Source organism: Lissotriton helveticus, chromosome 5_1 (assembly GCF_964261635.1).
Source record: "Lissotriton helveticus chromosome 5_1, aLisHel1.1, whole genome shotgun sequence".
Classification (NCBI taxonomy): Eukaryota; Metazoa; Chordata; class Amphibia; order Caudata; family Salamandridae; genus Lissotriton; species Lissotriton helveticus.
The window spans coordinates 1,018,823,351-1,018,840,650 of record NC_136065.1 but is presented as its reverse complement, the minus strand read 5'-3'; the positions used below and the strand labels follow the sequence as shown (position 1 = coordinate 1,018,840,650).

General features: G+C 47.6%; 1 protein-coding gene across 2 annotated transcripts in view; it reads right to left on the bottom strand.

The window, feature by feature from the left end:
- Positions 1–17,013, bottom strand: part of CPN1 (carboxypeptidase N subunit 1) — a 209,187-nt gene extending 192,174 nt beyond the window's left edge. Inside the window, exon 1 of one of the 2 annotated variants that reach the window (XM_078643532.1) lies at positions 16,601–17,013. In XM_078643532.1, the coding sequence (XP_078499658.1) occupies positions 16,601–16,823 (223 nt within the window). In that variant the 5' untranslated portion in view covers positions 16,824–17,013. The remainder of the gene's footprint in view (positions 1–16,600) is intronic. The other variant, XM_078643533.1, reaches the window with a different exon arrangement.
- Between the last annotated feature and the right edge of the window lie 287 nt (positions 17,014–17,300).

Below are 17,300 nucleotides of genomic sequence, written 5' to 3'. Positions count from 1 at the left end.
ACAGCTTCTTCATCTTCATCCCAGTTACATCCCACCAATGTCAGGTGTGTAAATTAAGAGTACGTTCACCTCGGAACCGGTGCACCGCGCGCGCTCAAGGCATTCAGCTCCACCGAGCTCTCGCTTCCGTACCTGTGTCACACGGCTGCTCGCGCCACGGCACGTGCCGGGAGCAGAGCCAGTAATTACCCGTCTCACTGTAACAGCGCGCGCTGTGTGTGGCCTCACCACCCAAGGGAGCGTGCTTTCTTCTCTTATTACCTGCGTGCACTCAAACCCGGACGACATTCACTAATGTTACTTGTTCTAGTTCTGCACGTTCTGGATGGCATCCGATTGAAAATATGTCTAGTTAGTGGTAGTGGCACAGGATGGGCTCTGATGTCGCCACTGCTGATGCAATAGGGATTAAAGGTGACGATATTAGAAGTACTAAAATGGAGCCCACCCCCTAATGTCCTAAACCTAAACCCCCTGGGACAGATAAATCTAAAACTATGCATGTGGATGCGTCACTTTTTTTTGTGGTAGCCCTGACGCAAAACCTATTTTGGGATTTGCAAGTCTGAATTGATTGGCTTTTTTAAAATGTTGTACAAAAAAAAAAAAAAGTAACGCACAGCGCTGTCTTGAGTTACCATAGGTTGTCTTTATTTCTCCTTGTTACTTCCTCTCTGCATGAGTGCTGTAGAACGCAGCACACGTAAAAAGAGGAATATGCCTCCAAGGATAGTTTTAGTACAAGAAGTTACCTCTTCCAGCACAAATACTATCCGTCCCACAACGCAGGCCCACTTGCACCATGGCGCTAGACAGCCACAAGTGGCCAGCACAAGGAGAGAGCTGAACTGTCCCACATCTTTGTACATTTGCCGCAGTTCAGCTCTCTCCTGTTCACTCTTTGTGCTGCGCTGCGTTGCTTGAACGGTTAGTAAATCTGGCCCCAATATACAGGTTTAAACTGGAAAAGAGAATTTCACCTGAACTCTAGTATGAAGAATAGATTGTAAAAATGCTTGCATAAGAAAATACTGTAAAAGAGTTAAAAGAGTCATACAAACATGGTATGCTAAAATTGGAACCCCACCCCCCACCCCATCTTTTTCTTAGAATTTTCTTTTCAGGAACTTCAGACCTCCAGGTCTTTGTTTCGCGAGAGCAACTGCTGGATTGGTGCCGAGTGGCAGAGCATGGCTTCCCTCCCCTGGAGCCTGCTTTCTCTACAGCTGGATTACCTCCATGGCAATGAGTAATGATGGGAGATGGAGTGTGCCTGGTTCTTGCGTGAGAGCAAGGATGGATTGGAAACCTAGAGCGGCACTGGCAAAATGTTCAAACCAGTGCTGCTCCATACCTCCTTTCTCATCTCTCTCTCTCCTTTTGTCTTTTCACTTTCCCTTTTCTCTATCCTTCTTAAAGCACATAGGGCTGTTTTACATGCAGTGCCCTGGGGGGACGACAGACTTGGGCGTCTGTTTTTCTTCTTCTGTACCCCGGGGGCACTGTAGTATTGCACAAGGAGCTATACTGATAGCATTAGCGGATAAGTAGAGCTAACACTATATTGAGAGGATGTTCCCTCATTTTCCTGGGGGTGTGGCCCCATGCAAATGAAGGAATCCTTTTGCCTTTGTTTCCATGTTATATTGTGGATGCGGGTGAAGCGGCAAAGAAGCCGTTAGGAGGAGTACTGACTGCACACCACAAAGAGGTAGCGCACACTCTTGCGCCCCCTAAGAGTAGCCCATTGGAGGCCCAAAAGAGGGTTCCATGGACCCCCCACAGATCCCCAGACAAGTGGGCGCAGTCACTTATTGTACCAACCTCTATGGGGATCTCTGTCTCCTCTTTGAACAGAAAGTCGTGTGACAACTGCATGGCAAAACAGAGCAGCTGATTCAAACAGCTGGTCCGTCATTCACTAATGCACGTCCCTAGAGCAGCAAAAGTTTGTGGTTGTCCTTGGGACAACATTTGTTTTGTAACAGGATGCACTGTCCCGGTTTGCGCCCAGCACACCTGTTTGAGGGAGCCATGATGCAAAAAAGGAAAGTTCACTCTGTCTTTAATACTGAGCCTGCTGTGCCAGCTGCACCTTACCTGGCGGAGCCAGAGAAATTAGTTTAGATACCAGCAGTGGCCTCCTGACTTACAGTCCACAGGAGAGATGCCCGATGGAATGAAAGGGTAGTTTGGCACTAGTGAAGAGCAGCAAAAACAGGATCTGTGGCTTTGGGCTGTCTTGTACAACAACACTGAGGTTTATTAGGGTGTGGACTGCACTCATGGTGAAGGCAGGATGAGCAGGGCAGGGAAGAACAAAAACATGAGTAGGTAAAGCTTCAGCCACATATTTGGTCTATTTTTTTAATTCAGCCTCTTGATTGTAACACACCAGTGGCTAATATGTGCAACTGACTGAATATTGCTGTAAGGACACCATCTGTATGGAACAGGTCCACATGAGACTAGTCAGGTAGACAGCAGAGGTTTCTTCAAATGTGGGACAGTCCTACCAGAGAAGTTGAAATTCACTAACAGGACCACCTTCTTTGCACTGATAAATCTCCATCATCTGGAAGTCTTTCCATGGGGAAAAGCTGTTTTTAGGTCTCGGCTATTATATCCCGCAGGGATTAATAGCTGTGTGTATAGAAGGCGAAACAAACTCTTGAACAAGCACGGATTACGTGCAGTTCATGTGATGCACTCGTGTGAGATACGCGTGCACAAACCCATCAGCCTCGCACCGCAATGGAATGCTGCCTTCCAAGCTGCTCCCCCGCCCCCCGCCCCCACCATCAGACTTCATTGCAATGCGCACCCGCCCCGCCCCCCCCCACAGCAATGCCAAGAGCTTTTTTTTTCAGGGTGCAGCTGCCGGGTGACTTTCAGTTTGTCAAATGCGGCTCTTGTCGCTCCCTCTGTCCCACGACATTGCGCACGCCATCAGACTTCATTGCAATGCGCTCCCGCCCCGCCTCCCCACAGCAATGTCAAGAGCTTGTTTTTTTTTTTGCTTTCCTCCTCCCTCCTCGTGTTCGGAGCCCTCTCCACCCTGAAAGCACAAACGCAGCTGTGGATTTCTCACAGAGGAGAGCCAACGCTGGGACCTTGCACTGCAAATCCACTCCCCCTACAGCACTCACACATTACCTGCCTCTGTTTACTTTGGCGGCGCCGGCGGCATTTTCAGATCATTAACCCTTTCTCCCTCTGCCGATCCTTTCAACAATGTGCAGTGCTGCATGGCCTACTGCCGCTTTAAATTTGCCCTGTTTCCTTCTGATCCTCAGCAAAGCACTTTATCACTCTGTACCCTAATCCCCTCTTATAACATTTGAGGCTCCTCGAAAGAGTCTGTCCTGATGCTGCCTTAAACTTCCCGCCGGATTAAGTTACACCTCCCTCGACAAGAGGCGTCTACTACAGTGGTCAAGCGCTTCCTCATGCTGATCCCTCAACCACCCCCCACAGGCTTCATCTCTCTCCCATATGGATCACCCTTTTCGTGCCTTACCAAAACACCACCCTTTGTACCAACCTACAGAGCGCCTAACCCTTCTCTCCGAAAAGGTACTCACTAGCTCCCTATCTCGTTCATAGAACACCCATCGCTCCTCTGGCTTAGGGCACCCTCGGGGATTACCGCCAGATTCCTTTACCAAAGCATCCCCTGCACTCACTCCCTGAGTCCCATCCCTTCCCTGTGTACTCAATCACCATGTGTCCATTATTTATTTCCCTTTGTACTCAGCCCTCCCCCATCCTCCTTTATCCCAGCCACCCAGTCTAGCTGTCGCCCCCACCTCCACTCCCCTTCTCCTCTCAGCCCTCCCCATCCTCCTTTATCCCAGCCACCCAGTCTGGCTGTCGCCCCGTGTTCTAATTTGACATTAGACAGCAATTCCGTACTGATAATTTTGGCGTGTAGACCAAAAATTACAATAACACCACCATAGGCAACTCTTAAGAAAATATGTTTATCTTTTCCTTCGTTCCACCTACATAAATAAAACAATACGACTTACCATCCACACTCTACATACAAAAAAAGATTCTCATAAAAAATAGATTACTTGTCCATCTCCACCACACCACCACACCACCACACCACCACACCACCACCAATAAAACACACTGCTTTGAAGACACAAACCACCAACATGGCAAATCACACCACCTGCTCACAAATCAGAGTCCAACCTACACAACAACGTATATCCCACCCACCCAAAACAACACCCGCAAGCCTCTCTACACCCCTCTCTCCCTACACCCCCCTCTCTCTACACCCCCCTCTCTCTACACCCCCCTCTCTCTACACCCCCCTCGCTCTACACCCCCCTCTCTCTACACCCCCCTCTCTACACCCCCCCTCTCTACACCCCTCTCTCTCTACACCCCTCTCTATCGCCCTCACTCTATCTGTCTATCTATCTATCTGTCTGTCTATCTATCTATCTATCACCCTCTATCTATCTATCATTCTCACTCTATTGCCCTCACTCTATCTATCTATCGCCCTCACTCTATCTATCTATCGCCCTCACTCTATCTATCTATCGCCCTCACTCTATCTATCTATCGCCCTCACTCTTTCTATCGCCCTCACTCTTTCTATCGCCCTCACTCTTTCTATCGCACTCACTCCATCTATCGCCCTCTATCTATCGCCCTCCCTGTTTCTATCGCACTTACTCTATCTATCGCCGTCTATCTACCTGACTATTTATCTATTGCCCTCCCTCTATCTGCCTATCTATCTATCTTTCGCCCTCCCTCTATATATCGCATCACCACAGCATCACTCAGCACCACCACAACATCACTATGCGCTACCACAGCATCACTGAACGCCACAGCATCACTCGTCGCCACCACAACATCACTCAGCACCACCACAGCATCAATCTGTGCAACCATTCAACAACAACTGGTTCAAATATGTTCTCTCAATGTTTCAAGCTTTATTACAAATGTCACAAAAAGATGTTAATATTTCACTTCTGTTCTTGGATTTTCGTCACAATAAAATACACTGAACATAATCTTCACAAAAGTTATTTACAAAGGTTTAAGCTATTGCCATTATAAATTACAATAACTTTTATTTAAATATTAATGAAAATAAAATAAAAGCCATTGTTTGTAATATCAATACATCTAAGTCACGTAAATACAACACATATTGCATTACAAATGCTATAGGTGTCACATTTGCGAAAGTTAAAACTATTGGCATTGTAAATGACAAAGCTATTAATTTAGCTATTTTCAAAACCAACACATAAATACAAAATTTGTCATTTACAATAACAATAGCTCAAACTTTCCTAATGCGAGACCTATTGCATTGCAAATGCTTGTTTGATAGAGATACTGAGTGTATTGTATCATGCACACACTGATATGAGTCGCTGATGATTATGTGACCCATTAAATTCCTAGGGATTTGCATCTCAAGAGTAAAAGCTGGTTTCCCACATACTATCATGAATCACCCATATACTAAAGTTGAGGCACCCTGCTGCTGTTTAGCCAGCTTTCCGGTTGAAGCCGTGACCTACTGGAAAGCTACAATATGTCAGTAAGTAGCCTCTTTCTTGGGCTCCCCAATGGCATAGACACAAAGTATGTAGAGAGATCAGGCATGGTAACACCAAGCAGCAACACTACCCGTTAAAACATTTTTTCATAGCTGCGAGTAGTGTTTGATAACACACTGAGTTTGCCCCCCCCCCCCGGATTACCCGGAAGAAGGGGGACCTGGTCAGAGCTGTTTTTAATTTTGCTGCAGAGTGGGGGGAAATCAATAGGGGCTCTATTGAAGATTTATAGAGCCAAGTGCATTGCAAAGGTCAGCTATGGGAGTAAGATATGGGTTTATGCCGGGTGGGAGGCCCTGCAAGTGATAGAAAACACCTGAAACTGATACTTTCTTTGCCACAACGTGCTTTGTTGTATGAGGTTTATCAAGAGTTGGGGATGATATTTTTGACAGATGAAATGACGTTCCGTCCACTAGCATTGTGGTTAAAGATTTGGGCCAAGAAAGATTATGTTCTTGTTAAGGATATTTTAAAGGAGTGTCTGACCCTTGACAATGTTAATCGAATCAGCTGGTTAAAGTATGTAAGAGATGGCCTTCATAGCCTGGAAAGGACGGATTTATTTGATAACCCAGAGGGCATATGTAAGAAGGATCTTACCTGGGCAAAAGAACGTTTTTTTTAGTAGGCGTTGTTGTGACAGAGAAGCAACAGAGTTGAGGAAGCCAAGTGTGCGTATGTATATTGGGCTAAAAACTGTACAAACTATTGAACCATACCTTTTGGGGATCAAAAGCAATCATGATCGTTTTTTACTCACCAGATTTAGTCTCAACATTTTTTATTACCTGTTGGCCCAACCACAAGGCGCCCATAGAGGCCAGTGGCTCATGCCGTGTGGCTGCTGCAATCTGTCTCCTCAGGACAATATGCACTTTTTAATGTTTTGCAGTTTTTATGAGGCTCCCAGAAAGTCTTTTATTATTCCTATATTTAAAAAGGCTGGTTTTAGGAGGGTGAGACCCGCTTTTACCTTTTTATAACTTTTATCATATGAAACCATTTTGTATACTCTTAGCTTTTTAAGGGCTGCCATTAGGCTTAGGCCAAGTTGTGACTAATTTTGTTGATAGGTGCTCCTTTTTCCTTTTATTACCCGACTGCAATTATTTTATAAAGGCTGTGCACTGTGTGGGGTTGGCTGCCTCCTGGTGGGTTGGCAAACAGGACCTGGCTGTTGCCCTGTGTGCAACCCCCTGCTGTGGACAGCCAAAGGCCGTGCGCAGAGAGGGGTTGGCTGCAGGGCCTGGCAGAGGCCAGGCGAGCAACCCTCTGCTATGCACAGTTTTGGGGTATTGGCTTTATTTATTGTAATAAAATATGACTTTACGTTTTTAAAAAAACCTAGAATTTCACTGAAAAAAACAAAGGTTAAAATAATGTTATAGTTAGGTGAATATCTCAGTGTCCACATTAACGTTTTGAACTAAAAACAAAACATGGAAATTCACCAGTTATAGTTAGCAGAGCTAACTATAACTTGCGCTCCTGCCATGCACTGCTTATGACTTCATATATTACATCACTCATGACATGTTCTATGATATAATTTATGACATCACTGATGACATCATCCAAGCTTCCTTTATACACATTGCTCTATAAACTGGTATGACAGTAGAGCTAAGAAATGTAATGTAAAATAGCCCAGAATAATAAGTACAAAGCATTGTGAGGCAGAAATGTTTCACCTACTGTTTATCTTCGGGTTTATTGAGCATTTCCGTAAAGCTGTTATTTTCAATAAAATAATGTTGAGAGTGGAAGCCATTTGTCAGAAATATTATTGGGCGCCCCACATTTGCAAATACTTTGTTTGTGTGCAGGTACTTGTTGTGGAAAGATTAAAAGCTCTGTGCCCAGTGCTGCAATACAGGGAGGGTGGCGGTGGGGGTCCTGCTGCCGGGAGAGGAAGGAGGGAGGGCCCAAGTACCACGGGACCCGCTTTCAAGTGAGTACTGCCTTGTAAACAGACCTGTGTATGTGTTGTAAGCATGCGTGTGATTTAATGAGGGTGAAACATGGGGTGTGGGGGTAGTGGAGAGATGGGGTCGGGATGAAGAGGGTGTCCTTCTGCTAGGGGTCACTGGTGAAGAGGAAGGGTGACACCAGAGTGAAGCTGACGCATGTGAAGGGATGTGTTGCCTTTTAGATTCCCTTTCAGTAGGACAGTTTTTTTGCTTATCACGATCATGTTTGGCAACAGAAACACTGCTCATCCAGGTCAGCTGTGTGTATGGGGGGGCATGTGATAGATGGACTTGAACAGTAAAAGGGGCGAGTGACAAACACTACATTTGTGGGACTTTAGACAGTACGGTCTGTGTCAAACACAGGGTAGAAACTTGGGGCAGTCTTGCTCTTAAACATGGACAGGGTGCCTAGACATCTCAGAGAAATCATACCAGCCTCCTCCCGTCTGACCCGCCCCACTATTAACCTCTACAGAACCCCAGTTGTGAGCTAGAGGGACACACACTGGTGTAAGCCACCCCTGCCATGAGAGAGGACTTCCAAAGTAGTGGTTTTGGTCAGAACATTTAGAAACTGGACAAAATACATTACGTGGCCATGTTTTCCAACCTTCCCAGCTTTTTTCTGGCTTTTTTTCCTATTTTCAGCTGTTTACTTTAAAATGGTAAAATATATTTATTTATTTTGTCACGCCTCAAAATAAATCATTTCAGTTACAAATTAAGCTTACTTTCCTGAAGCTGTCAAACATCTCTGGGAGGGAAGGAGAGCTAGAGAGACCCCCTGTCCCATGCAGTACACTGAATGGTGGTGTTTGGCGCATTGAGGTGGCCACAACCTTGTAGTGCAGCAGAGAAGACCTATTTTTGGATGCAGAGGGAAAGAACACAAACTAAAAATGGGAGCAGAAAGGGGCATGTCTAATACGTGTTTTTGCAGCTACCTCGTAGGTGTTCGGTTCCACAGCTTCCAGGAAGTAGAGCCTAGGTACTTTAACCCTTTCTCCCCTGGTCGGCTGCTTTGAAACCGCTTACCTCTGCGAGGGGGGATTTTACACTGTTATCCTGCCTTTAAAAGTGCCCATATCCAAAAACACCAGGATGGAGACAGCTACCTTTCCTAACTGAGGAAAGGTAAATTTAAATATGTTTACATTTCAAATGTCTTCCAGGCTGTGCTTTAGACACAGCCTTTGTGTAGTGATGTGATGCCCTTCACAACAGGACTGTCTTCAGCCTGGAGCACCCACAACAGATGCACAAAGAGGTGTGGATGCTATACTCTCAAGTGTGATTAAGGTAGGCAAATGCTTGGCCTCACCTAAAGAGTCCCCTTCAACCTGAAGCTCCACCCCTACTCACCTATAGCATCTACAACAAGCATTTACAATGCAATGGTCTCGGCAATATTATAGGTAGAGCTATTGGTATTGCTCATTATTTTTGTATCTTTTTTGTATCCCTAAATAAATGGCATTGTCATTTGTATTGGCATTAGCTTTGTTTTTTGCATATGTGATAACTATTGCATTAGCAGAGAGAGAGTGAGGTAGTGAGATAGAGAGAGCGAGTGAGGTATTGAAATATAGAGAGAGTGAGGTAGTGGAGAGAGTGAGGTAGATAGAGAGTGAGGTAGTGAGATAGAGAGAGCGAGTGAGGTATTGAAATAGAGAGAGAGTGAGGTAGTGGAGAGAGTGAGGTAGATAGAGAGTGAGGTAGTGAGATAGAGAGTGAGGTAGTAAAGAGTGAGGTAGTGAGGGAGAGGGATGTTGTAAGGTAGTGAGATATAAGCATAGAGTGATGTTGTGATGTAGTGAGATAGAGAGTGAATGAGGTAGTGAGTTAGAGAAAGAGAGTGAAGTTGTGAGGTTGTGAGCTAGAGAGTGAGGTAGTGAGAGAGTGAGGTAGTGATGTTTTGAGAGAGAGAAATTGTGAGATAGTGAGGTAGTGAGATAGAGTGGAGTAGTGAGGTAGAGAGTTATGTAGTGAGAGATAGGTAGATAGAGAGTGAGGTAGTGAGAGACAGAGAAAGTGAGGTAGTGAAAGTGAGGTAGAGGGATGTTCTGAGGTAGTGAGATACAAACAGTGAGTGAGTTTGTGAGGTAGTGAGATAGAGAGAGTGAGGTAGTGAAAGAGAGTGAAAGTGACTTAGTGAGATAGAAAGAGAGAGTGAGGTAGTGAGAGAGAGAGTGAGGTAGTGAGACAGAGTGAGGTAGTGAAAGAGTGAGTTAGTGATGGAGAGTGATTTTTGGTGGTAGTGAGATAGAAACAATGAGTGATGTTGTGACGTAGTGAGATAGAGAAGGATTGAGGTAGTGTAAGAGAGAGTGAAAGTGACTTAGTGTGATAGAAAGAGAGAGTTAGTGAGATAGAGAGTGACAAGGTGAGTTGGAGAGAGAGAGTGAACTTGTGAGCTAGTGAGATAGAGAGTGAGTCAGCAAGAGAGTATTGTAGTTATTTTTTGAGTGAGTGACTTGTGTTATAGTTAGGTAGTGAGAGTGATATCGAAATAGATAGAGTGATGTTATGGAGAGCGATGTTGTGAAGTAGTGAGCTAGAGAGAGAGTGAGGTAGTGTATGAGAGAGTGAAAGTGAGTTAGTGTATTTGAGAGAGAGAGAGAGTGCGGTAGTGAGATAGAGAGCGAGTGAAGCAGTGAGTTAGAGAGATTGAAGTTGTGAGGTAGTGAGAGTGTTGTAGTGAATTTTTGAGAGAGTGTGTCGTGATATAGTGAGGCAGTGAGAGTGAGGCACACACACAGAGCCACCCGCACAGAGCCACCCACGCACAGAGCCACCCACGCACAGAGCCACCCACGCACACACAGAGCCACCCACGCACACACAGAGCCACCCACAGCTCTCACAGCCCACACAGCTCTCACAGCCCACACAGCTCTCACAGCCCACACAGCTCTCACAGCTCTCACAGCCCACACAGCTCTCACAGCCCTCACAGCCCACACAGCTCTCACAGCCCACACAGCTCTCACAGCCCACACAGCTCTCACAGCCCACACAGCTCTCACATCCCACACAGCTCTCACAGCCCACACAGCTCTCACAGCCATCACAGCCCTCACAGCTCTCACAGCCCACACAGCTCTCACAGCCCACACAGCTCTCACAGCCCACACAGCTCTCACAGCCCACACAGCTCTCACAGCCCACACAGCTCTCACAGCCCACACAGCTCTCACAGCTCTCACAGCCCACACAGCTCTCACAGCCCACACAGCTCTCACAGCCCACACAGCTCTCACAGCCCACACAGCTCTCACAGCCCACACAGCTCTCACAGCCATCACAGCCCTCACAGCCATCACAGCCCTCACAGCTCTCACAGCCCACACAGCTCTCACAGCCCACACAGCTCTCACAGCCCACACAGCTCTCACAGCCCACACAGCTCTCACAGCCCACACAGCTCTCACAGCCCACACACAGCTCTCACAGCCCTCACAGCTCTCACAGCCCTCACAGCTCTCACAGCCCTCACAGCTCTCACAGCCCACACAGCTCTCACAGCCCACACAGCTCTCACAGCCCACACAGCTCTCACAGCCCACACACAGCTCTCACAGCCCTCACAGCTCTCACAGCCCTCACAGCTCTCACAGCCCTCACAGCTCTCACAGCCCACACAGCTCTCACAGCCCACACAGCTCTCACAGCCCACACAGCTCTCACAGCCCACACAGCTCTCACAGCCCTCAGAGAGTTCCAATCCCACCCAGGCACTCTCCCACAGTGGCCGGAAGTGAGCCCCCCCCCATGGGATGCTGGCAAGGGGTTAGAGGCCAGGCTCACCTGAGGGTCCCGGGGAGCAGCGTCTGGAGGCAGGAGGCACTGACCGGAGGGAGAGGCCTCCAGAGACAGCTTTCCATCTCTAACCTCATGTTAGCACAACACAGCACTTTCCCACAGTGGCCGGAAGTGATTCCCCCCCCCCCCAAGGGGATGCTGGCAAGGGGTTAGAGGCCAGGCTCACCTGAGGGTCCCGGGGAGCAGCGTCTGGAGGCAGGAGGCACTGACCGGAGGGAGAGGCCTCCAGAGACAGCTTTACATCTCTAACCTCATGTTAGCACAACACACACCTTGTTTGTCATGCTCCCCAGCCCCACACGAGCTCACCTGACCGATCTCGCCGCCTCCAGTCTGTGGTCCCAAAGCGATCGCCGAATCGTTCCGGTTTGGACGGGCTACTGGGTGTCTCTTGCCCTTTCTCAATCAGCCTCTGGGCTCAGCACAGGTCCAGGCCCGTCCTCACGGCCCACCCAACACGGTGCAACCGGGCTCATTTCCTTTTCCGTGGGCCAATCTACCCTCGTGGGCAGTCAAGCAATGCAGGAGCCCCTCCGTATTTCTGGGTCTCCGCTGGCAGTTCTCTTGTTGGAGCCGGCTGCTCTCCCAGTTTACAGCCTCCGCAACAGTGCAGCCGAGGACGCGGGGTGCTGAACGATCCGGTCCCGGAGTGTCCAGAACGGTCTCCGGTCCTGCTGGCGGCGAGAGAGGCTCTGGGGCCTGGTGTAGCGAGGCACGCCAGGGCCTCAAGTTTCGCGGCTGCCCCGGGGCCCCTGGGTGGTGAGCGGGCCGAATGAAAGGAGAGGCGTGGGGCGGCTGGCGGTCTATACCCGCCCCAACGCTGACCCTGCCGGACTGCCCATATTTGTCATCGGTGGCTCGTGAGAGCTCAGCGGTGCAGTTGGCGGCCGCCGGGGTGATTCTGTCTGCGACGAGGAGACGCAGAGATGCCCAAACAGACAGCGAAAATACACGGAGAGCGGGAGGGGGGCGGGAAACAGACAGGGGGAGACGCAGAGACGCCCACCGAAACAGACAGGGGAAAGAAGGCACAAACGGACAGCGAAAATACACGGAGAGCGGGAGGGGGGCGGGAAACAGACAGGGGGAGACGCAGAGACGCCCACCGAAACAGACAGGGGAAAGAAGGCACAAACGAACAGCAAAAATACACGGAGAGCGGGAGGGGGGCGGGAAACAGAGGGAAGAAGGCACGGACGGAAACAGACACGATCTTACCTTCACTGCGAAGGATTCAAAATGGCGGACACAAGCTTCCGGATTTTTAGGATTTGTGGGCGGGGTTTTGATGTTCTGAGTGACAGACAACGTCACTGTCTAAAGAACATCAAAAATTACGCCCCCAAATCCGAAAAGAACGGGGCTACATCGGAGTGACGGATCTCTCCTCCAATGGCTGGCCTCCGTTTAGGAAGCCAGCCAATGAAGGAGAGACAGGGCAGGAGGCGGGACCTTCTGCGCTACTAAGAGTCATTAAATCTCCGGCCTAAGACTGCGCAAGCGCAGCCTTTTAGGCCTTCGACCTAAAAAGGGCAGATTTTCAGGAAGTCTAATCAGCAACCATTTGCTAACAAGTGTTCATTGAATTTGTAAATAGAGCCCTTTCACTATCCCCTCACTCACACCAGTATTTGCATCACCTACTACACAGCCACCGGAATGCAGGTAATACCCTTCGAATGTCTGGGAAGCTGTCCTTATCTTCCATCTGGTGCCAATGCAAAAGAGAGGCATTTTATGTATCCCACTTTGCTGCATAATTAATACTCCGAGTCAAATCGGAGGATGAACACCAGAATCTTTTTTTCGACGTGTACATTTTTCCCATATATTTTCTTGACATATGCGTCCAGCCATCATTTTCCACTTTCAACCCGTGAACTGATCAACTGAGTTAGCTAGATGGGTGGGTGGTCTGGCAGTAGCCTAGCAGCAGAGAAATGGTTAACCTGATTCTAGGGCCAATTAACAAATTTCCCAGGGAGGAGGTGTGGCGCCGCGGCCAGGGCGACTGACGCTGGAATCTGGGGACCACGGTTCGATCCCCGGCTCCGGCGGCAGGTTAGCCCAGCACCATGTGACTCTGGGCAATAGCTCGCTTAATCTTCCCGACGGCCCCCAGCGCCTAGAGACCCTTACGGGTGATTGTGCGCTTTACAAATATGGACTTTACCTCCTTACCAATACAGCAAAATCTTCACAAGTGAATAATGTTTCTTTCTACATTCTTGCATCCTCAAACTGCATGCTGTCTCAAAAATAATCAATACATCCCATAAATCCAGCATTGAAAAAAACTGTCCTTTAATTAAAACTTGTTAGTTGCATCTTTTTCTTCTCTTTTCAAATGTCCTTTTTCTTTCCTTCCATCCTCTGCATGCCTCCTCTCTCTAAGCACAACCTACTCTGACACATGCTCGTTTGACTATTCTCTATTTCAGCAAATTTCCCACAACTCATTTAGTAGATCACAATCTCTCTCCCTTCCGCTGAAAGTCATACCTATGCATCCGAACACTACCTAATCTCCTCCAACTCTTGTATTAATCCCACCTACCATGCGTTGAGCTCCCCCCCACTAAATATTGGAGCCAACCACTATTACTGTAGTCCAGCATAAAACACTGAAATGACTGCATGGAATGGTTTGCTTTGAGCACACAAGACTAATCCCAAACAGTAACAAACAACACTGAACTAACCGTTAGCCTTGGGTGCCGGAGCAGCATGCTGCCTGGCGTAAAGCGCTATGACACCTCGTCAGGGGTAGAAAGCGCTATATAAATGCAATTACAATTACAATTTGACTCGTGGGGGACACATAGTAATGACTTGCAGAACTGCACCAACATAAAAGAATTGCAAAGCTTTAGTAGAGTAGCAAAAGTGGATATGTACATTTTTATGTTGAAGTCACACCACCTCAGTTTTGTGCAGGACATTTTAAGCAGTTGGATCTTACTCAAGAGGGACAATTTGAGCCCAGATTTATGAAGCATTTATGTTGCAATTGAGTCATGCCAGGCAATGCAAAGGCTTCCGTGAGATTTGCTAAGCCATGCAAAGCCACCTTGCGTGGCTCTGTGTGGCTTAGCAAATCTGGCGTAACACAAGGTTGCTTAAGTCTCTGCTTGCTTTACTCTGCCCTAGGAAGGCGTTCTATGGCTGGAGTGTGGCATTCTGCACCACACATAAAAAGGGGGAAATGCCTCAGAGGATCGTTTATGTGCAGGAAGGTGTTCCTTCCTGCACAAAAACAGTCCTGCTGTAACGCAGGCACACTTGCACCATGGAGCAAGGGTGCCTGGTTAGGCACTAGGTTGCACTCAGTGCACCAGTGCAGAGGGAGGGCAGGAATACGCCATAGCTTAGTAGATACAGTGCAGTTCTGCCCTCTCTCTGTCACACAACGCAGCAAGTTATCTAACGTGAGTTATTGCAGCATTCTGACATACTGCTTAAGCATTTGCTTCTGACTTGAGAGGTACATCTAGTAAATGTCTGAAGGGTTGCAGTCTTCTTAAAGACTTCACATCGTTTATTCTGACTCGGAAAGGAAATCTTGTAATTACTTGAGGTAACTGTAGCTATGTGAAAGGCCAGACTGATTGGCTTTGCCAATGCTTGTTAATGTTGAATGCATTAACGCGTTTTATTCCATTATTATTATCTGTTACCAATAATGACTCCTACCCTCTATACAGAAAGACCTAGTCAGCTCACAAATTGGCAGTAGCTTACATACTAAGGCTCCAAAGGCCAAGAACCCTCTACCAAGGTTTGTTTGCAGGTACATAGCTTACGTCATTATGCCTACACTTAGCCCAGATGATAAACTTTACCCTTTACTGATGCAGCGCAACAGCGTTTGCGAAAAAAGGAACGTTATAGAAATTAGATTTGTTTAAAATTGCTGACCTTTTTTTAAACACATAATACAGAGAAATTTGATGTGAAATGGGATAAACAATTTAACAAACTGAATTAGGTTAACATTTATTAAAAAATATAGAAAAATTACTCTTACTCCAAAAACAAATATCATTATAATTAGATATAAAATTATAAAATTTATTAGAAAGGGTTCTGTTTGCAACAAATTATTTCTGTTTTTTTTTCTTCTTTTTTGCTGTGCAGTGCTGCTATACATTGCCTTCTTAACGCATAGCACGCTGGGCAGTTACCCGGTGGCCCACGAGCATATGTTATCTATGCACATTGATTTTGTTGGGGGTACCAATAAACATTTACATTTTTATTCCTGTTGGTGGTTGTGTAGGCAGGGCCCAGTGCTCCTTTGCCCGGGGCCTATAATGCTGTCAAGACAGCCCAGCTTCTGTAACCGTAGGTGTCGTAGCACAATTGTTATTTTCGCTTTTCAAAATAAGAATTATCATTTTGCGGCTCTGCTGACATACTGCACTGCTAGTAGGCAGAGGTAGGAAGGGACAGAGATAGGAACTTGCTGAGTGGAAGAGGCACTTGAACTGGGACAGGAATCAGGGCAGTAACTGCGACAAAGGCAGAGAACAGAAGGAAATTATATGCACGTTTTAGATGAAAATGCAAATCTATTCCCACGCCTATGTGTTGATTTTACCTGCCCGTCCCTGCCTTCCCCCAGCCAGAGCTAGAGACCATAGGGCCCACTGGAAGAAGAAATGCGGCTGAGGCCTTAAGAAGCATTAAAGCACTGCTGGGTTTTCATGTCCACTCCCACAACAAGGAACAGACCAGTGCCCGGGACCCAGTTTTACTTCTGCGCGCCTATCATTCTACCCAAGGCACCCATGCTGGAGTGCAAGCCACAGCCAAGCTCCTGGAGCCGGTGTAAGCTGCACCTCAGAGCACAATGGCCGCCACCGATGGTGGGTTCAAAGTTCATCCACCAGCGTGTCACCCGTGGAACTAGCCTGAAATTGCACACCAGGCCTCTTCAGTGCCCATGACAAAGAGATCTGTGCACATTTGAATAATATGTGTAGAAAGGCCCAGACAGCACACAATGACTAAACAACCAGCAACAACTCGGAGTGTGGCAAATAGAAAAAAAAAGTGTATTATAAAAAATCACAGATTGTTGGTAGCCGAGTAATGAAATTACAATCCATGAACAATGTTCTGGAGGTTGAGCATTGCTCAGCAGCACCACAGATCCCACCAGGATCCCCAATGTGTCCCCTTACTACTTACAGAGCTCGTGGCTTCCAGGGAAGTCGCTGATCTCCAGGGCGTAAAGGAGTCTCCCTTGGGTGCTGCGCCCGATGCTGTAAATCCTGGTGATGTGGGGGCACTCGTTGTGCACACTGTAGAGGGCCTGCGCCAAGTCCTCATAGCGGTGATGGAAAAAACTAACAGGCGCGGCCACCTCAAGCAAGCAAAGGAAACTCGCCAGACCCCAAAGTTTCTTGGCCATCTTTCCGGGCTCAGCAGGACAGGCTCTTGCTGGACAAAGCCCCCGGACCTCTCGCCTCTCTCAATGTCAGGCGGCTGAAGGGCGTCCTGCGACCAGCGCGCGCCAGTTTCACAGGCCACTAGTGCCTGCCCACTGCGGCTGGGGTGGGGTGGGAATATTTGAGGTAGGTTTGCTCGACCTCCTGCATCAGCATGATTTATAGTTCAGAGTCAACACTGCTGCCTCCCTCGCCATCAACAACAAATCCGGCCCCCACCCCTTGCAGTTAACTCTCCAGGACCCAATGGTTCTGCCCTATGCTTTGGCAAATTCCAACTAACCTCTGTTCATTTATTAACAGAACAGTAAACAGGCCCTCTTAGCCCATTAACTTTTTTTTCCATCCAGGAGAGATTCAGAAAGATGTCTTTGTGTGAGTTCTAACAGGGCGCCGCTTCATGCAGCAGAATCAGTCATTTGTGCCCCACGAGCTCTTTA